Source organism: Somniosus microcephalus, chromosome 21, assembly GCF_052327205.1.
Source record: "Somniosus microcephalus isolate GS21.2 chromosome 21, FLI_Smic_1.0, whole genome shotgun sequence".
NCBI lineage: Eukaryota > Metazoa > Chordata > Chondrichthyes > Squaliformes > Somniosidae > Somniosus > Somniosus microcephalus.
This window is the reverse complement of record NC_141007.1, coordinates 28370804-28392560: the sequence shown is the minus strand read 5'-3', so window position 1 is coordinate 28392560 and position 21757 is coordinate 28370804. Positions and strand designations below refer to the sequence as shown.

Here is a 21757-nt window from a genome sequence, read left to right as displayed (position 1 = left end):
GAGTAAATTGTAGTGATAGTGAAAACAAACCTGATAGAGAACGGAAATATAAAGGAAAAACTGCAACAGCTGGACTGGTGAAACAAAACAAGAAATGATGAAAATACACAGCGGGGTTCTGCATCTGTAGAAGGAAAAGAAAGGGGGAGCGGAATTTCAACTTCGAGGGGGGCTTAAAAAAGGCGGCCTGTTATACGTCCTGCCGATTTTCCATTCCAAAGAACGAAAGAAAGAACAAACTTGCAGTTATTCAGCGCCTTTTATGACCTCAGGACATCCCTCAGCGCTTTAGAGCCACTTGAGTATTAAGTAGTCACTGTGGTAATATAGGAAATGCAGCAGCCAATTTGCACACGGCAAGGTCCCACAAACAGCAATGTGTTAATGAGCAGATAATCTATTTTTAGTGATGCTGGTTGAGGGATAAATATTGGCCAGAGCGCCAGGGGGAAACTCCCCAGCTCTTCTTCAAAATGGTGTCATAGAATTTTTTACGTCAACCCAAGAGGTCAGACGTCTCATCCGAAAGACAGCACCTCCAACCCTGCAGCACTCCCTCAGTACTGCACTGAGGCGCCAGCCTAGATTTTGTGCTCAAGTTTCTGGAGCGGGTCTTGAACCCACAACCTTCTGACTTCCAGAGGCGAGAGTGCTACCGCAGCTAAAACAATACACATTCCGGCAACACGAGTGAAACAACACAGTTTAATCTCTCCCATGCCAGCTCCCCTGAGGCATATTAGGTACAACAACATCAAGCTGAGAATGTGGCTCAAGAACAATCTCAAATTACCAGTAAGAAAATACCCTCTGCATTAGGACTAAACCCCAAAGGTGTAAATCACACCTTCCCACTGCATTTTTTTTTACTGTGCGGTAAATGTGTTTTTCTTGAGTTAAAAAGAAATCTTTTATCAGGAATGTCATTAATTAGTGTTTGCTGTTAGAGACACGATAATGGGTTAAAACGAGCCTCCAAACTGGGGCTGGGGTTAGTCAAGAGTCATGAGAAATAGCTGCTCATTATATCAATTGGCTACCCTTAAAGACAATGGGGTAGATTTTCCCTCTTGACCCTGAAATCACTCACTTCTGCACTCCTGCCCCCACCCATCTCCTGACTGTCTCCATGAACTCCAGGTTCTGATGCATTGCTGCTTGTTGTGTTTTGGGATCTTGTTCAATGGGAAGGACTTGGGAATGAGTTATACTGAATTAACTGGGGTAGGTCTTGACATTGTGCGATTTTTATTTCCATTGAAGCCGGTGAATGCTCTGCCTGAAAGGGTGGTGGAAGCAGATTCAGCAGTCTCTTTCAAAGGAGAATTGGATATATACTTAAAAAGGAAACATTTACAGGGCTATGGGGAAAGAGCAGAGTGGGGTGGGGGGGCTAATTGGATAGCTCTTTCAGAGAGCTGGCACAGGCACGATGGGCCGAATGGCCTCCTTCTGTGCTATAATCACAGAAATCACAGAAATCACAGAAACCACACAGTGCAGATAGAGGCCATTTCGGCCCATCGAGCCTGCACCGACACATATCCCACCCGATCCCCGTAACCCCTACACCAACACATATCCCACCCTATCCCCGTAACCCCACGTATTTAATCCCGCTAACACTAAGGGTCAATTTATCATAGCCAATCAACCTAACCCGCACATCTTTGGACTGTGGGAGGAAACCGGAGCACCCGGAGTAAACCCACGCAAACACGGGGAGAATGTGCAAACTCCACACAGACAGTCGCCCGAGGCCGGATTCGAACCCGGGTCCCTGGCGCTGTGAGGCAACAGTGCTAACCACTATGCCACCATAATATTCGATGATTCTATGTAAAATAGGCTGCCGACTCGCTATTGCCCATTTTGCACTATTGCCCAAAGATCTACTGCAATGGGTTATTCAGTTACCAATGAACTATTTAAAGTTGACAATCAAAAGGAGGTTCAGTTTAGAGCATTCATCACATACACCGATTGTTACCACAGAAAAATGATAGAAATTCAACTGCAGCGCTGGGCAGTGCTGTGGAGGGTCACAATTCCAAAACAGGCGGGATCAAATTATTACGTGTGAAATTAGCATCTGAACACTTAACATGTTCGTATGAAATTCCTTTGTCTGCTAGTTCGATGTTGTGTTAAGCCATTTAAAATAAACACTTCTGTTAAAATTGCAGCAAAAGGAATTTCATACGAGCATCTTAGGTGTTCGGATGCCAATGTCGCCCAGCGCAGTTTTGCTCCCAGTCTATTGCTTATGGAGGGAGTCACAGCATGCAGGGAGGTTCTCTTCCCTTCCAATGGGCGGAAGATATCTCCCCAAGAGATCTCAAAATACCTCTTAACGGGCTGTTAGCAAGGTCATAATGACCTGAATTGCCTCCCGCGCCGCTGCGTATCGGGTCTGTTCAGTGCTGACAGACCCGACATCTGGGAAAGGCGCGCGGCGACGGGTTGACAGCGGGGTCCTGACCTGCTGGGGAAAAAAAAAAAATTCCCACCCGAACTGCCACCAAATGCACCCGCTGACCCTCCCGAAAAATTGCCCCCCCCCCCATATCTCCGTGTGGTTTTAGTCCCCAGTACTTACAGACTCCACACCCAAGCCTGATCTGCCCGACATAACTTGCGTCCTCCCAGGCCTCAGATTGTCCCTGCCGCCCAACTCCCTGCAAATCCCCAATTCCAAGAATTTGCGGGAAAATTGCTGACCACTTTCAAACAAAAGAACAATGAGGTTTAAAGAAGGGCTGGTTCCTGTGCTGCCAGTTTGAGGCAGTCTATTCCTCCCCCATCCCCTTCATCTGACTGCAGGAGGCTATAGGACTAACAGCGACTTAGCATCTACTTTGACCTTTAGCCCTGCCGCTGTATATAGTGTATTCTAATGAATCCTGCTCTGGAGGGAACTTCTTTTTCCAGGTCAGGTACAATATATGGGTCACCTCTTTGGCCAGGCTGTGTCTCAGTGTCATCATCAGCCCATTAGATGAATCCCTTATATTGTCAAAGTCTACCTGCACTTGGCAAAGCATCAACTGTGCAAAAAACCCACTGACATCAACAGTACAATGAAGAAAGGCTTCATTGTCTGCAACTAAAGGGCAGGAAACAGATTACGATTTAATGACACAACTATATCAGTTTCAGCCTCTGACAACGGTCAAAAAAAATACACAAAAGATACTTTATTTTACTGAAAGTTTTTTTTTAGATATTTGCAATATATCAACCGTAATAGTGAAAGATAAAAGTAGAGCTCAAAATTCTATTCTTAGGTTTTGCGGTTTATTAGACTGTTTACGATATAAGAACATAAGAAATAGGAGCAGGAGTAGGCCATTCAGCCCTTCGAGCCTGCTCCACCATTCAATAAGATCATGGCTGATCTTCTACCGCATCTGCACTTTCCTGCACTATCCCCATATCCCTCGATTCCCTTAATATCCAAAAATCTATCGATCTCTGTCTTGAATATACTCAACGACTGAGCCTCCACAGCCCTCTGGGGTAGAGAATTCCAAAGATTCACCACCCTCCGAGTGAAGAAATCTCTCATCATGTCAGTCCTAAGTAGCCGACCGCTTATTCTGAGACTATGACCCCTGGTTCTAGACTCCCCAGCCAGGGGAAACATCCTCCCTGCATCTACCCTGTCAAGTCCTGTAAGAATTTTGTATGTTTCAATGAGATCACCTCTCATTCTTCTAAACTCCAGAGAATATAGGCCTAGTCTACTCAATCCCTCCATCCTAGGAATCCGTCTGGTAAACCTTTGTGGCAAGTATATCCTTCCTTAGGTAAGGAGACCAAAACTGTACACAATACTTCAGGTGTGGTCTCACCAGGGCCCTATATAATTGCAGTAAGGTGTCTTTACTCTTACACTCAAATCCTTTTGTAATAAAGGCCAACGTACCATTTGCTTTCTTAATTGCTCGCTGTACCTGCATGTTAACTTTCATGATTCGTGTACAAGGACACCCAGGTCCCTCTGAACACCAACATTTTCCAATCTCTCACCATTTAAAAAATACTCTGCTTTTCTATTTTTCCTAGCAAAGTGGATAACTTCACCATTCACCACATTATTTTCCATCTATGGCAAGCTATTAACACGAGGATTTTTACTCTTTTAAGGCTCGTTTACTGACTGCTGTTAACTATTGGGTGGTTTAGACATTCTGCTATTTTGAGCAAATTTATACTGAAAATGAAAGGCCCTTCCCAGGTCATTCATTGCTTAGAGCCCAGTAGGGTAGTGTAGTGGTTACTTTACTGGGCCGGTGATCCAGAGAACGTGAGTTCACATTTAAATTCAGTCAAAAAAAAATGGAAAAGCAGTAAAAGTGACCTTGAAACAGTCAGATTGTCGTGAAAACCCAACTGGTTCACTCGAAGCCTGCCGTCCTTACCCGGTCTGGCCAAAATGTGACTCCAGTTCCACACCAACATGGTTGACTCTTAACGGCACTGAGGTGGCCTAGCAAGTCCACACCAACATGGTTGACTCTTAACGGCACTCTGAGGTGGCCTAGCCAGTCACTTAGTTGCTTGGTTACTGCTTCTAACTTGCCCCCTCAAACAACACTACTGTGTATCTTTAAGAGGATGAGAAGGCCGTCATCGTGGCAGTACTGCAAACTGCAGGCTATAGCTGCTGGGCTACTTGCAGCTGTCTCAGTCAGGGCTACGTCAATCGTTTTTGGAATTTTTCGGCTGCAATATCACTGAACATTTCTCCTGCAATTTGAAGATAACACTATGTTTGCAGCCTGGGAGAAGAGACAGCAAGTCATGTGCAACTTCTTTCAATAAAACAAAAGCAAAATACTGCGGATGCTGGAAATCTGAAATAAAAACAGAAACTGCTGGAAATACTCAGTAGGTTAACTTAGCAGGAAACAGAGTTAACGTTTCAGGTCGCTGACCCTTCGTTTCTCTCTCCACAGATGCTGCCTGACCGGCTGAGTATTTCCAGCAGTTTCTGTTTTTTTACTTTCAATAAATGTTGCTGAAGACAGAAAGGAATGAGTTTTAACTTCTGGTTGATACTCCTCAAATGCCTCGAAGTCAACATTATGTGCCAAGGCTTGTGAACCTTGTTCCATTTATGGGATATTCCCAAACTCTCAGTTCATCTGCTCAAAGCACAAACCACAAAAAAAAACACTGTTCCAGACAAATTTCCAACTTACTCCAGCATTCATATAAACTCTAACTACTTATTAGCATCATGTCTACCCCGTGCCTATTATCATGCTAACTAAATCACTCCTTTTGACCCACTGGTGCTGCATGCTGGCTCAGTGGGTCTAACGGTCAAGGTGAGATCAGACTGAATTGGGATCCCTGTGAAATGGTCAGTCCTAGCTGTCACCCTAGCAGTCACTGTTGTCCTTAGACAGCTTGTTTTCAGATACGTTCTGCATTGTCACAGTCTCTGGGGTATTCTGAGCCTGGCATACATCCTGCATAGGGTTTCAAATTGGAGTTGTAGACTCCACTAACTTATCCACCATCTCCACCACGTGCAGAGAAACGGCCTCTACTATATGTGAGATCAATGCTGCTGTATGTTTTGAGGGAGAGAAATAGCTGATGTTACTCTATATTTATTTACAATATCAGGACTTACGTCTGGAGGTTACTGAACAAAGACATTGCCATATGAATAGAAAATGATGGACTTTAAGAAGGTAGAGGAGATAGCATCTCAAAGATAGTCCAAGCCAAGACACTGCAGACCATACAGCACAAAACTGTCGACCAACTCTTATTCCAGAGAGCCCGTAGGATGTGTAGAGGTGCTTAGTGGTTAGCCCTGGCTCAGTAGTGGCACTCTTGCCTCTGAGTCAGAAGGTTGTGGGTTCTTATCTTGAGTATATAATCTAGGCTGATATTCCAGTGCAGTACTGCGGGAGTGCTTCATTGGCTGTAAAGCGCTTTGAGACGCCTGGTAGTCGTGAAAGTCTTTCTTTCTTTTAAATGATCCCATGGCACTAATTTGAGGAAGAGCAGGGGAGTTCTCCTTGGTGTCCTGGCCAATACCTATCCCTCAACTGACACCACTAAAATAATCAGATTACAGGAAACTTTGTGATATCTGGCACCGACGGGACCAGCGTGTTGCCGATCTATCAAAACTGCCGGACATACAAAGTTAATGTTGAAGCATACGGAGGTTTTCATCTCTGTATCTGACAACAAACACTGTTGCTTAGCAACAGCTTCTAAAGAGTCGGCTGCAGCTGCAAGCGTCTCTAGCTGAAGCTGTTGCTATAGCTACAGACCTTGCAGTGCCTGACTGGGGAAAAAAAAGAATGAGAACTAAAAAAACTTATAGAAAATGGCTCCTGATTTTTGCCGTTAGATCGAGTATTCCGGACATACAACCTCCGGATAAACCAAAGTTTCCTGTATATGGTCATTATCACGTTGATGCTTGTGGGCCCTGGCTGTGCGCAAACTGGCAGCCACGTTTCCTACAGCATGGTGGCATAGTGGTTAGCACTGTTGCCTCACAGCGCCAGGGACCCGGATTCGAATCCGGCCTCGGGCGACTGTCTGTGTGGAGTTTGCACATTCTCCCCGTGTTTGCGTGGGTTTCCTCCGGGTGCTCCGGTTTCCTCCCACAGTCCAAAGATGTGCGGGTTAGGTTGATTGGCTATGATAAATTGACCCTTAGTGTTAGGGGGATTAAATACGTGGGGTTACGGGGATAGGGTGGGATATGTGTTGGTGTAGGGGTTACGGGGATCAGGTGGGATATGTGTCGGTGCAGGCTCGATGGGCCGAAATGGCCTCTATCTGCACTGTGGGGTTTCTGTGATTCTGTGATTACAACAGTGACTACACTTTCATTGGTGGTAAAGCGCTTTGGGACGTCCTGAGGGCGAGGCGCTATAGAAATGCAAGTCTTTCTTTTCTTTCTTTTTTGAGTTCAGGCTCAAGACACATTATCAGGAGCTGCGCATTTATATTTGGCCATGCTTGATGCTAACACGAGATGGTAAAAATGGGGGAAAAATTGTTCCCTTTGTCAGTATTGACACCCTTACTTTGTCAAACACAACAGGTCTCCAAAATGTAACTTCTTACGGAATCAAGTAGACAGCATATAGACTGCATTCTATGAGCTAATATGCAATTTTAATCAAAGAAATGGGTTAGTGTCATACTCTATAGAGATGGAAATGTGGATTAAAATGGAGTGACAGTGCTATGCCGAGGAAGCTTAACTCAATTCTCAACTGGATATCTCAGACAGTGCCGGAAATAGGACTTTGAAGAGGCATTTCAGTGTCTATAGACACAGTACTACCAGATCATATGTTATGTGGGAACTTTAAGTTGCATTCCTTGGGTCATGCTAAGGTGAATGTTAAAATTGATCCTGCAAAACGCAGAAGTTGAATTTAAAGGAAAGTTAGAAATTAGATCATTCATTATAAATGCTTTCTGCGATTTCTGACGCAAGGAGGGAGCTTTTTATTTGCCTACACCCACTTTCACGCTGGAAAACATATTTTTAAAAAATTCTCCCTCTTCCTGGCCACCCAAAGCCCACCCGACTTGATTTTCAAGTGGGCATCGAGCTGGGCGGCCAACGGAACATTAGAAGATTCAAATTGGGGTCCTATGCTGTTTGTAGGACCCAGATGCAATTGTCAGGTCTCAATGGGTGGACCATGTGCCACCCACACTTCGCCCATTGGTACTGGATGTGGAGCGGCCTAGCCAGCCCTCCCTAAATGGACTACCGGTGGCTGCTCTCAAAATCCCTCCCCCCCCCCCCCACCCCCGCAAAAAACCGCGACACTAATTATTGTTGGGCCGGAGGAGCATAAGTCTTCCTGGCCGCTATGTGGAGCCGCCCCCCAGGAATTGCCTCCCCTCCCCCCCTTTAAATGCTTCCCTCCATCTTGGCTCCACGGGGGAGTGACCAACCAAATTCCCTACCCTTCCCCCCTCCCGATTGGTGAGCTGACTGCCAATCCCCTTCAAACGTAAAAATGGTTCGGGTTTCTCACTAATGCCATTGGGCGGGCCGTGTCATTGTTCCGCTCCCCAATATCCACTTGACATGAAAATTGACCCCAATTACTTTATTCTGGTAACTGGAACTATTGCGTCAAAAAGATGCACAGAATGGAGACGGTACAACATTTTCTCTCCTGGTATTTTCAAACTTGAATTTATCACTGAGATAAAAACTACACACAGTTAAGCAGCGTCTTGTAGGGTTATACAGAGGCTAAGAGGGAAATCAGAGGCCAAATAGAACAGAACCATACATTTAGGTTCTGAATAAAAATCAGATGTGCAAATCGACATTTCCAGTAAGTCCTTCAAAATTGCAATTAGCACTATTGGGGAAACCACTAGTCTGACTAAAACAGGACGGAATTGACAGCTGTTGGTGAATCACCACTGTCTTAAGGCAGAGGCCAGAAAGAGTGGCTTCAGGAATTCTGATACATTGAAAGAAAAAAGGAACAGGGCAAATATTTTTCAGCTCTGTTCAACATCACTGCCTCCGCCGAGAAACTGTTTCTAGCCCACTTGCTGCCAAATGTAAATGAACAAAAGTTAAAAGGCAATGTCTGTATCAAAACAAACGGGGTTATTTCAGCAATAAAGGCTATCAATAAAGTGGTCTTTGCGTGTGATTGTTACAACAGTATGTCCTTGGCGTTGTGCTTTATTAGGAAAGAAATCATCACAAGGAAATAAAAGACCATGCTTATACAAACATTTCAAATGGAGAAGCGACCTTTTTTTAATCAAAGTGCTTCAGAACATTAATCACCCCATGTAAAAAATAAAGCAGCAGAAATTCTTTTCTTTTAATGTTCATGAATAGCAAGGCCACTGTTAATGGATGCACAATAATTGTGTGTGCGGAAATAGGTGGCAGCTACGACCGTTCCATAAACAAGCCTTTGGGTAACCCCACTAAATATAATCTGCTGGGCGATGGGGAAAGAGATGGGGAATGGGATTAATTGGATAGCTCTTTCAAAGAACCAGCACAGACACGATGGGCTGAATGGCCTCCATCTGTGCTGTATGATTCTATGAACAAGCATAAACCAATACCGCAAATCAATTACTCTTCCCTTCCCTTCCTCGACTTCTCCGTCTCCATCTCTGGGGATAGGTTATTGACCAACATTCACTACAAGCCCACTGACTCCCACAGCTACCTGGACTACACTTCCTCCCACCCCGCCTCCTGTAAGGACTCGATTCCATTCTCCCAGTTTCTCCGTCTCCACCGCATCTGCTCCGACGATGCCACCTTCCATACCAGTGCTTCCGACATGTCTTCCTTTTTCCTCAACCGAGGATTCCCCTCTACTGTGGTTGACATGGCCCTTGACCGTATCCGTTCTATCTCCCGCATTTCTGCCCTCACCCCTGCCCCTCCCTCCCGGAACCACGATAGCGTTCGCCTTGTCCTCACCTTTCACCTCACCAGCCTCCACATTCAACGGATCATCCTCCACCATTTCTGCCACCTCCAGCGTGATCCCACCACCAAACGCAATTTCCCCTCACCTCCCCTTTCAGCATTCTGTAGGGACCGCTCCCTCTGCGACACCCTAATCCACTCCTCTACCACCCCCAGCACCCCTTCCCCTTCACCCGGCACCTTCCTGTACAAGCACAGGAGATGCAACACATGCCCTTTACCTCCCCCCTTCCCACTGTCCAGGGCCCCAAACACCCCTTCCAGGTGAAACAGCGATTTACTTGTACTTCTTGCAATCTAGTATACTGTATTCGCTGCTCACGATGCGGTCTCCTCTACATTGGGGAGACCAAATGCAGATTGGGTGACCGCTTTGCGGAACACCTCCGTTCAGTCCGTAAGGGGGACCCCGAGCTTCCGGTCACCTGTCACTTTAATTCACCGCTCCATTCCCACTCAGACCTCACCGTCCTCGGCCTCTTGCATTGTTCCACGGAAGCTCAGCGTAAGCTCGAGGAACAGCACCTCATCTTTCGATTAGGCACTCTACAGCCCTCTGGACTCAACATAGAGTTCAACAATTTCAGATCAGAACCTCGGCCCCTATCACATATATATATTCTCTTCTTTTTTTTTATCCACACTTTTTGTTTGGCCCTTTTTTTCTTCCCTCCCACATGGCAGCTGTCCTTCATTCTGCCAGCGCAATTTACACTTCATCTACAGCCATCCTTTGTTCCTTAACCTGTCCTATTACCATCTCCTGTTGCCTTGAATATCTCTTAATGTCTCTCAATGTCTCTTAACCTCTCCTGCTTTCTATCCTATCACTGACCTTCCCTTTTGTTCTTTCATCCCCTCCCCCTTTTCCCAGTCCCTAAACTTGCTTTCCATTTCCTGCTTTTTTCCAGTTCTGACGAAAGGTCTTCGACCTGAAACGTTAACTCTGTTTCTCTCTCCACAGATGCTGCCTGGCCTGCTGAGTTTTTCCAGCATTTTCTGTTGTTATACCGCAAATCAATATTCAGGTATACGACTTTAAATGGGTCAATTTCAAGGCAGTGAAGGATGAGCTTAAACAAATCAACCGGGGATAGTACTTGAGAAAACTTCAGTTGAGGACTAATGGAATACCTTTCAGGACAGACTACTTTGCATGCAGGATAGTACAAAGCAAAGACTAGTAAGAGCAGAGTAGAATGGATTAATTAGACAATATGAGGAGAAATATGTAAGAAAAACAAGTTCTACAAGCCTGGATGAAGAAAGATGAGGGGAACCACTGAGAAGAATACAGAACCATCCAAAAGAAAGGAAATAAGAGCAGTCAAAGAGGGAACTAGAAATGAGCATAACTGTAGAAGCCATGCACAGTAACATAGAAACATAGAAGATAGGAGCAGGAGTAGGCCATTCGGCCCTTCGAGCCTTCTCCGCCATTCAATGAGATCATGGCTGATCATCCAAATTCAGTACCCTGTCCCTGCCTTCTCCCCATATCCCTTGATCCCTTTAGCCTCAAGAAATATATCCAACTCTTTCTTGAATATATTTAATGAACTGGCCTCCACCGCCCTCTGTGGCAGAGAATTCCACAGGTTCACCACTCTCTGGGTGAAGAAATTCCTCTTCATTTCAGTCCTAAATGGCTTACCCCTTATCCTTAGACTATGACCCCTGGTTCTGGACTCCCCGACCATCAGAAACATCCTTTCTGCATCTAGTCTGTCCAGACCTGACAGAATTTTATAGGTTTCGATGAGATCCCCTCTCAATCTTCTAAACTCCAGTGAGTATAAGCCCAATCGACACAATCTCTCCTCGTACGTCATTCCTGCCATCCCAGGTATCAGCCTGGTGAATCTTCGCTGCACTCCCTCCATGGCAAGGATGTCCTTCCTTAGGTAAGGTGACCAAAACTGCACACAATACTCAAGGTGTGGTCTCACCAAGGCCCTGTACAACGGCAGCAAGACATCCTTGCTCCTGTACTCGAATCCTCTCACTACGAAGGCCAACATACCATTTGCCTTCTTAACCGCCTGCTGCACCTGCATGCTTACCTTCAGCGACTGGGGCACAAGAATTAGAATGCTTAGAATTGCAACAGCCAGAGGGTTATCAAAGGAGAATTGAAATCTCTTAAGCAGGCAAACTGTATTGAAACCGAGAATCAACTAAATATAGTTACCATATAACTTGATTACTTATTTGAAACATTCATTAGAGAAGTCATTAGTATCATGCAACTCATCATAGGCAGTGTCGCAACTATACTTAATAACTTCGCTATCACTTGCATGGCAAATGTAGATGGACTTAAAGGGCTCAAAACCAATAAATCCCGAGCGACAGATGCTATCGACCCGAGGGTGCTAAGTGGCACCAGGTGCTCTACAAAGGGCTGATAGTTATCATGAGGAAGTTGATGAACACAGGGCAGGTCCCACTGCATTGGAAACAAGTCAACCTGGTGTCTGTTCTCAAAAAAAAAGTGCTAAATCCAGAGAGTCATCGTTGCACATTTGTAACGGAAAAATAATTGATCATTGGGAACAAAGTAGAGGAGCACCTATGTGAAGAGTAAGCGGAAGCCAACAGAGTTTCAGAAGCTGCAGGTATTGCCTGACCAACCTCTTTGACTTTGAGACAGTGACATCCTAGTTGGACACTGATATAGTCCACGGAGACTTCCACAAAGCCTTTGATAAAGTGCAACGTGAAAGGCTGCTCCACAACTTAAGTCAGTGGCACTGGGAATTTCCTCCGGGATTCTCCCAACCGGCCGTCATAACTTCGTGGAACTTCAGTGGGATCCTCAGGTTTCCGCCAATCTTCTGTCGAAGTTAGAGTGACTGATTGGGAATTAGGTTGGTTAGAGGGAAATTCCAGTCCTGCTTATCTGTGATCATGTTCCAGCCAAGTGGAGCATTGCTGGGCCATTTCACCACACACGCAGCTCAAGGTGAGTGTGATAACAATGGAGCACTTTATTTCTGAGAGTTTATAGGAACACTGTGTGGCATAATATCATCCCATTTCCCCATTATTCTGCTTGTCTGATACTTTAGAACAGTGACCACTTCAATGTAGTTAATTCCATATGTTTGCATTAGCCAGTGAATATAACATAAAGGGCACATTATTCTCCTACAATAGGCTGTTGTAAAACCAGATATCACTACAGTTACCATGTGATACACAAGCATTTCAGTTCTCTCAGGGTGCGATCTTGCCAGCCCTGGGGAGGCGGGATTGGAGGCGGGACAGCCAGGAAAATGGTAGTTAACAGGCAGCACTGAGGCGAGCAGTGGGTCTGCGGGGGTCGGATGGGTCCAAAAGTGCGCTGTGGAGGTGAATGATGGGTGCAAGTCTGGAGAGGTAAGTGTGTGAGGTGAGTGAAAAGTGATAGAAAATGTTTACTTACCTTTGTTTCTTCCTGCAGGCTTCAACAGTTGGGGATGCGGAGAGTCTCACATCTCACCGGCAGAGATGATAGATGGCTGCTGCATTCTCCGATGCAACAACCATCTAATTTCTGCTCACAAAAGAGGTTTGATGAGACTTGAATACAAGAACTCATCAAACTACAGAGAATGTCAGTGTTTGACAAATTTTTGACAGATGAAACGTCATACGCTGATGTTCTCTATAACTGGCTTCCCCTTAATTGGCCTGCTAAACCTGCTGAGCGGAATTAACAAGATCAATCAAGGGAAGATAGCGTGGGTTGGCCACAAGTCGATGGAGGCGGGACTAAAACCCGACAAGCAGCAGTCCCGCCTCCAACGCGCCCCATTGACAAAATCGCCCCCTCAGTGTCCACTACTGGACCCAATATGTGGATTGCAGGTACAATTGGCGAAGCCTACACCACGTAAACTCGGCCTAATTGTACCTGGCATTGAGCGGTCTAAACAAGGATCCTTAAAGAAAGCGCTGAAGACCGCTTAAAAAAAAAACACCCAGCAAATTTTCGCTTGTTATCTTTGTAGGCCCAGGAGAAGCAGGTATGCCCACAAAAAAAATTCCGGTTCGCTGCCAGCAAATTTGAGGCAACCCCTTGCTCCCCGCTACCAGACCTGATTTGCCGTTTGGCTCAGTATAGGGGCAGCTGATATCCCACTCTCCCCAACCAGCAAGCTAGAGTGGGCCACCTGTTTGGTGCACGTTGGAACCATTTCATTGAGGCCCAAAGCTGAATTTGGCTCGGATTTCACACCGGCGCACAGAGCCAACACTCCACCAACTTTGCATCCGTTTTGAACACAAGTCAAATTTCTTGGCCTTAGAGTTTTACTGCTGGGTACCACGCTCTAGTCTAGGTGGTATTCCGCACGGGTAAAGGAAACATTATGTAGCATCTGGTTAGATCACTTTACCTGGAATTCCTTGATCTTCCTCTGAAGAGTAGCAGTTAGCGATTGTTCATCTTCCAGTTTAGTGCTCACTGTATTTATCTCCAGCTCCTTCCTTAAAACAGAGCAAAACGCATTATACATGGAAGGTAAAGTCCCTAAAGCTTTTAACAAGGAAAAACATCTGGCAATCATATCTTCGTTTATAAATGAAACTGAGAGTTCAGTCATTAAAGATGAAGATGCATTTACCAGAGCGAAACTTTAATGGGAGAAACCACTGACAGCTCAATAAGTGCAATGCATGGCCCAGCAAAGTATCAAGTGGACACTGTTCTAACTAGCCAGTTGCCATTGTGTCCAACATTTGATACGTTGAAGTATATGAAAATAGGTAGTCTTGGAGATTAAATACTTGCTTAAAAGGACTGAAATCATACAAAGTGGCTTCTTTCAGTAACAGGAGCCGAGAGGAAAGAACATTTCAGACCCATTAGCTTTTCTCTAGATCTTGCAACCTGAAAATACTGCAATATGGAACATTCCACTGACAACAGACTAATATTTAGGAGAATATTCTTTTTGTATAATAGAATATTTTTTACTTATGTAATAGAATTTTTGCAGAAAGTCCCTTTAGGTCCAATGTGTGTTAGATAAATATTGTACATGGGATCAGCACATTTTATGATCAGTGTTCTTTCATTTTAGAAACTGCCAGCTTTAGCTCTTAGACTGATGGCAGCCCATGGGACAGCCAGTTTAAGTTTTAGACACACCAACAGCAAGGCTCTAAGGGTTGATCACCCTCTACAGTTCCTTCTAAGAAACTGTTTTTCATGTCTGCAGAAGTGGGGCCTACTGACAACTCTCCCTCTTCCTCCTGTTGGAATAGTCTGAACGCCCCTCGGTGTTTTCTCAAGACAATACTACGTGGCTCAGTCCAGGGCGCAGGGGGAATGAAGTCATGTCGCAGCAGCTGTTGCACTTCAAGTTGACACTACAACATGCTGCTCCACTCTAAATAAAGCTCCTTTGCCACAACTAAGCTTAGGTTGTTTCATTATTCCTGAAGGCATTCCACTTGTACGGTCTCCTGGCACACTGGTATCCATTATTTATCTGTGAATTCCATTTACTTATTATATCAGAGATATACTGATGTACTGAATACTGAAGTATCGGGGTGTCCCGTTGCATTCACAAGTTTCTTACCTGCTTTCCATGCGTATAAGAGTACAACACCAAGAGGTGGATTCTCTGAGGGATGGACGTATTCAACGGCTCAGGGGTTTTAGTATGGCGCTTGTACTGACTTGTTTTAACTCTTCCTGCAATTTTCTTTCTGCCCGTATCTTGATTTTTTATCAATTACCTAACAAGTTTCTTCAGGGAAAAAATGTAATCCAGTGAAACCCATGTATATCAGACCACCCACAAGGCAGTGCTTACAGTCAGTTGCAGGCAATTACTCAGATCTGAAAGGAAAATTACAGCGAGAAGCACTCAACTTTTATCGCCTCCCCAAAAAAGCCCAGGGGATTGAAATGAACAGCAACCTCTGTTGTGACTTTATTTACACTGAGCATAAATGAGAGATTTTTCATACGGAGGGGAATTTATTGAAATTGAAAATAACATTAAAAAAAATTAAATGTAATCCTGTCCATTTACCAGGCAGCTTCTGAATGGGAACGTTTATGGATTTACTTTAACCAGGTTGATAGCCCTCACTTCCAGTGTTTTATTTAGTGGTTAAGGATAGGTGAGTAGCCATAAACAATTTAAAAGAGAACGTTGCAATCTCAACCTCTGGGTGCATTTTATAAATTTGTACTTCAGATGGCAGCCCATCCACCACCTTAAGCATCCACTCCCTCCACCACTGTTGTACCATGGCCGCAGTGTGTACTATCTACAGAATGCACTGCAGCAACTCGCCAAGGCTTCTTCGACAGCACCTCCCAAACCCTACATTTTACTCTTTTTAAATTGAGACACTTAGGTGACAGACCAACTCTCAGTGCAGGACTTCACCAAGGTTGAAAAGAGTAGGAAAGAAGAAGTAGGAAGTAGTCATACAGTATCAAGCTTGGGGTTTAAAGCCCTGGGGGATTATAGGAAAAAGGGAGGCAAGATGTTTCACAGGTTTGAGCTATAGGTTGCTCTAGTGGATGGCAAAATGCAACATAACAAAGCAGCAGAGGTTGACAAATGCACAATCCACTTGGCATAGATCACGAACCAATCTAATTAACATCACAAATACATTAATTCAAGAGCTATTTAAATTCCTCATCAAGAAACAACGTCGAAGCCACTCACTTCTTGATGACTTCTTCCAGGTCAACCTTCAGTTTCTCCATTTCATTCAGGCTATCGATGGTCATCTTGAGGTCTCCTTCAAGCTTCCGCCTTCCCCTTTCTAGGTCTGTCCGCAGTTGTTTCTCCTGTTCAAAGTTGTATTCAAACTGTTGAGCAAATGCAGGTTGAAAAATCAGGTTCTGTTTCAATTTCTGACAATCATGTATGTCAACTCTGAAGAGGACAGAAGCAGAATATTCACACAGTGAAGTACACAATCCATACCCCATGGAACGATCTGAGGAATGCAGGGGTTTTTTTGGCAGGGGAGGGGGTCACTTTACATTCAATGAGGAAAGAAATGTCAGTGCTGTGGAACGGAACACCTTTTCTACTTTTGACAGCATCCAGCACACCCAAGGTCACGTGTAGCAAAGCTCGGTACAGAAGAAAACTCCCTGTACTCTGTCTCAACAATGTAGCTTACCCATAAGATCAGAAGAGCATCCCCTACTGCACCAATGCATATTTTCCCACTTCCCACACCAGCCTTTCTGAGGCCTCTCTGTGCAAAATTGCCAATCTAGTGTCAAATTGCGCGGAATTATGGGCGGTTTTGTACTGTAGGCAGATGGCCACGAGAAATCTAGTTGAGACTTGGTCAAACTCATTTCAAGTAGGACCTTTACAACTACCAGACGGGAAAGACTTCAATCCCACCAGTCTAGGCTCCAATTGATTCGAGTCTCAGAGAAGAAAGGACAGCGTACAAACCCACTGCACCAGCCAGTTGACTAAGGAGGAATCTTTAAAAGCATTTCTGGAAATTAACCGATTTGCCACAGCATATGGTTCTGTTCTTTTATACTTTTCTCCTATCTTCTCTTGGTCCAGGCTTGGGTACGGTTCCGCAGATGGTAATACCCATCAGGGTGGCCATCCTTCATGTGTCTGCTTAAATAATGAGCATTCTAATCCTCCATGAGGGGTTGGGAGGGGAAAGGAGTCACAGTCCAGACTAGTTTTGTTCTTAGCCAATGACTTTACTGTAATTGGTCACTGGAGAGCAATCAGGAGTATTAACTCTCACAAGAGATCAAAACTGGGACCTTCCTGGTGTGTGTGGCTCAATAGCTCACTGGGTGGTGAATTTACCCACTGGGCCATCAGGGACGTTTCTCTCATATCTACCGAGTAATATTTTGTAACTGTTTAATGGTCATCCCACAGCATAATGAGACTGCACCTTTTAAACTGCAATGTTAAATATCATTAGCAGTTATGGCCTTGCATGTTGGAGCAATGTCTCAGTGCTGTCCAACAACACAGGTTTAAGTGGACACTAATCTGCTCCAAATGATCTGGCACAGCAACAGAAACAAACAGATCCTGTGATATAACTCGGGCCAAAGCTTGACTTGAATACTCGCCAATAGAAGTGAAATGGATTTTTAATTAATTAATCCCAGAGGTGTAATTAAAGAAAAACAAAGAGTCATTTCAAGCGCCATTTTCCAAACTTGTGCTTTGGTGTGGAGTCTCACCCATCAGCAGTACATACTGAAAAATCACGGATGCATTCCCTGATATGTGCCATCAGGGGGTCGATGCTATGCACCAGGAACATGCAGTGGGGAAAGAGTCTCTTTAAATCCTTCATTGATTGCATTTAGTTCACCCAACTTTCAGTCACGAGTGGCCTTTGTCCAAAGTAATTGAGGAATGAGTCTTACATTTTTTTCCTTTTGGACAATAGCAGCGGGCAGTTTAAATCTGTACTGCTTTTAGTATAAATGTGAACAGCTGAACATGTGGACAAGATTTCTCAGCAAATGTTTCCTGTATGAAGCAGTGATTAATACCACTGCCTATAGCAGTCAATACCATGACTGATTCGGTCTTTGCACTTAAAACGCTAAGGTCAGCTTGTCTGACAGAAACACAAGAATGTGCTGGGCACGGCTGGGTGCTGTCTGCCAACACTTAGCCTGACATAAATTACAATAATCAAGAATGGCATCGCTACCCAGTTAATAATACCGCACTGTTACTGGATTAGTCACAGAAACAGATATGGACAATGTTGAAAAGATGGCACAGTAACCTCCTCCCACCTTTTAATGCTTTTTCGACATTCCTGAACAAAAATTACATCAAAGCAACAAGGGCTGATTCCCTCAGGAAGGGCAGTCGCAGGGAGTGCTAGTTGGGAAATTGCAGGCCTACAGTCTCCGATTTATTGTCAATTCATACGAATGGGCAGCAAATCAGGAATTGCAGGCCGCTCCTCATGGGGAGCGCATGATAAAGGAATCACCCCAGAGAACTTACTATACCTATTAGATTTTGTGATATTTTATAGAAAAACTGTTTGTTTCAAGTAAAAGCTATTTTTCCCACAAAAAAAGGACAAATCCAACCCAGTCAATCAGCCTACTCCCAATTATCAACAGGCCTTCCCTACATCATAAGGTCAGAAGTGGGGCCATTTGCTGATGATTGCAGTGTTCAGTTCTATTGGCAATTCCTCAGTTAATGAAGCAGTGCATGCCCACATGCAGCAAGACCTGGACAATGTCCAGGTTTGGGCTGATAAGTGGCAAATAACATAAGTGCCAGGCAATGACCATCCCCAACAAGAGAGAATCTAACCACCTCCCCTTGCCATTCAGTGGCATTACCATTGCTTAGTCCCTCAACATCAACATCTTGGGGATCACCAGTGACCAGAAATAGAACTGGAACAGCCACATAAATGCCATGGCTACTCGAGCAGGTCAGAGGCTGGGTATTCTGCATCGAGTGGCTCACCTCCTGACTCCTCAAAGCCTCTCCACCACCTACAAAACCCAAGTCAGGAGTATTAAGAAATACTTCTACTTGCCTGGATGGATGCAGCTGCAAGAATACTCAAGAAGCTCAACACCATCCAGGAGAAAGCAGTCCACTTGATCAGCACCCAATCCACCAGCTTAAACATCCAGTCCCTCTCCCACTGGCGTACCGTGGCTGCAGTGTGTCCTATCTATAGGAGGCACTGCAGTAAGGCATCAAGCTTCCTCAGCTGCATCTCTCAAACCCACGACTTCCACCACCTAGAAGGACAAGGGTAGAAGGTGCATGGGAAGACCATCACCTCCAAGTTTTCCTCCAAGTCACACACCATCCTGACTCGGACATATATCACGATCCTTCATCGTCGCTGGGTCAACATCCTGGAACATCCTACCTAACAACATAGTGGGAGTACCTTCACCATATGTCTCAAGAAGAAGGTCCACCACCACCTTCTCAAGGGCAACTAGGAATGGGCAATAAAAGCCAGCCTTGCCAACAATGCCCACATCCCAAAGAATGATAAAAAAAGTCCAGAACTACTGTGATACTAGCACATAATAACATACTTAGCTATGTTAATGGACTCGTTAACCTTTCTATTGTGTGATATTGGCACAAGGACCTGACTGTACGACATTACTTTAGCCACTGTTTTAATGGAGACACTTACTGTGTATTTAAACAGGTTAATGTCTCTGTTAAAATAGTGGACAAAGTAATGTCATAAGAACATGTAGAGTGTTTGGATACTAATTTCACATTGGTTGGAAAATCTTGGTCCTAATATTTTTTGTCCATTAATTCAAATAGACAGAAATTTACAGGCTGTTGCCCTGTGATTTCTTGACAAGCACTCCCTGTGTGCTGCCCTTTTTGCTCTAATTGGGGAATCAGCCCTTCACTGTTGTCTTAACATAGTTTTAAAGGTTATAATTCCCCCCTTTTTAACATTGTCAACAGCACAGAGTCATTTGCAGTCGTTACCATTCTTAACTCTATCACTAGTCAACTGCGACTCCACAGACATTCTAAGCAGGGCATTGAATTTTGTTTTTTTCTATATTGTATATGAATATTCTTTTTTTACCTTGTTTAATTGTAATTATTGCAACGTTCAGAAGAATGTAAGGAAGATCAAAGATGTAAAAAGGTCACTTGACCTATCGAAGCTCACCCCTTCCAGCACCATAACTCTCCTAATATAGAATGTAGCCTCATTTTGAACGTCCCGAATGTATTTGCTTTCTGCCCCCCGCCCCCCCCCCCCATTTGGCAGATTGTTCCAAACAATTGAGCCCTCTTCTTAAAGCTGCTTTCAAACCATTTGTCATTAATTTAAATTTCTGCTGTTTGGTCCTAAGTTCCGAGCTTAATTTGAAGTAATATTCTGGTTTACCCGATTTATATATGTTTTAGGGTTTTGTACCCTCTCAATACCTTCCCCTTTTCAGGCTTAACCCTTTCATACTTGAGATCTGTCTTGTTGCTTCAGTTCTCTCTCCAAAGCTGACAGTGGAACTCGATTTTCCGTGCTCCAGTTATCCACATTGTTGCTTAGCAACAAGAATTGTTAGGGGAGTTGGGTATCCAGATGGAGCGGAGCAGTCTCTTAGATATGGATTTCCTTACATGCTGGCCTAGGTTTCCTAATCAACATCATTTCAATGCTGAAATAAACAGTGTGAGAATAATCAATAGAAGATTGGAAAAGCTCTTCCGAGTGAGTTACTATCAAGCTGACAGAAGGTTTGGAAAGGGATCAGATGTAAGGTGACTCCTACGGACAATGAGAGTGGGCGGATAGCCAAGAATCTGGGTCAAAGGGCAGTGGCAACAGCTGGGAGAAATCACTGGAGGAAAAGGAGGGAAGAGCAACAGGGTCAGTGAGAGACGAGCACTCATCAGCTTTTCACGAGAGTGGAGAAGCCTCTTAGAAAACAAGCTTTCCTTCCAATCTGTTTGCAAACCTTTTGTGAACTTGCGACTAACCCAATAAAAGTTTTGAAAAGAGACTGGTGCAAACTTCTACTTTATGAAGGTATCAGAGCAATTAAATACACTGATAAATATCAATTAGGTTACATTTTGTTCAAACCTAAAAACAGGTTTGTGTAAATGGAGGAGTGTAGAGTTACTAATTGTCTACCTTCTTCCCTTACGTCACCTGCAGTACGTTATCTCTGTACAGTGTCACCTCTGTCTAACAGTAGACAGGACGGTACCTTTCGTTCGTGATGCAGATCAAACTAGAAGTCATAGAGTCATAGAGTTATACAGCACGGATAGAGGCCCTTCGGCCCATCGTGTCCGCGCCGGCCATCAAGCCCTGTCTAATCTAATCCCATATTCCAGCATTTGGTCCGTAGCCTTGTATGCTATGGCATTTCAAGTGCTCATCTAAATGCTTCTTAAATGTTGTGAGGGTTCCTGCCTCCACAACCCTTTCAGGCAGTGAGTTCCAGACTCCAACCACCCTCTGGGTGAAAAAGTTCTTTCTCAAATCCCCTCTAAACCTCCCGCCCTTTACCTTGAATCTATGCCCCCTAGTTATTGACCCCTCTACTAAGGGAAAAAGCTCCTCAGCATCCATCCTACCTATGCCCCTCATAATTTTGTACCCCTCAATCATGTCCCCCCTCAGCCTCCTCTGCTCCAAGGAAAACAAACCCAATCTGCCCAGTCTCTCTTCATAGCTGAAGCGCTCCAGCCCTGGTAACATCCTGGTGAACCTCCTCTGCACCCTCTCTAACGCGATCACATCCTTCCTGTA

The 21757-nt window shown here is 44.5% G+C and overlaps 1 protein-coding gene across 7 annotated transcripts in view; it reads right to left on the bottom strand.

Moving 5' to 3' along the window:
- Positions 1-21757, bottom strand: part of LOC147102664 (putative uncharacterized protein MYH16) — a 589631-nt gene that overhangs the window by 366171 nt on the left and 201703 nt on the right. For all 7 annotated transcript variants that reach the window (XM_085963368.1, XM_085963373.1, XM_085963369.1 and 4 more), the window contains 2 exons: positions 16171-16316; positions 13870-13960 (listed from right to left, as the gene is read on the bottom strand). In XM_085963368.1, the coding sequence (XP_085819494.1) occupies positions 13870-13960; positions 16171-16316 (237 nt within the window). The remainder of the gene's footprint in view (positions 1-13869; positions 13961-16170; positions 16317-21757) is intronic.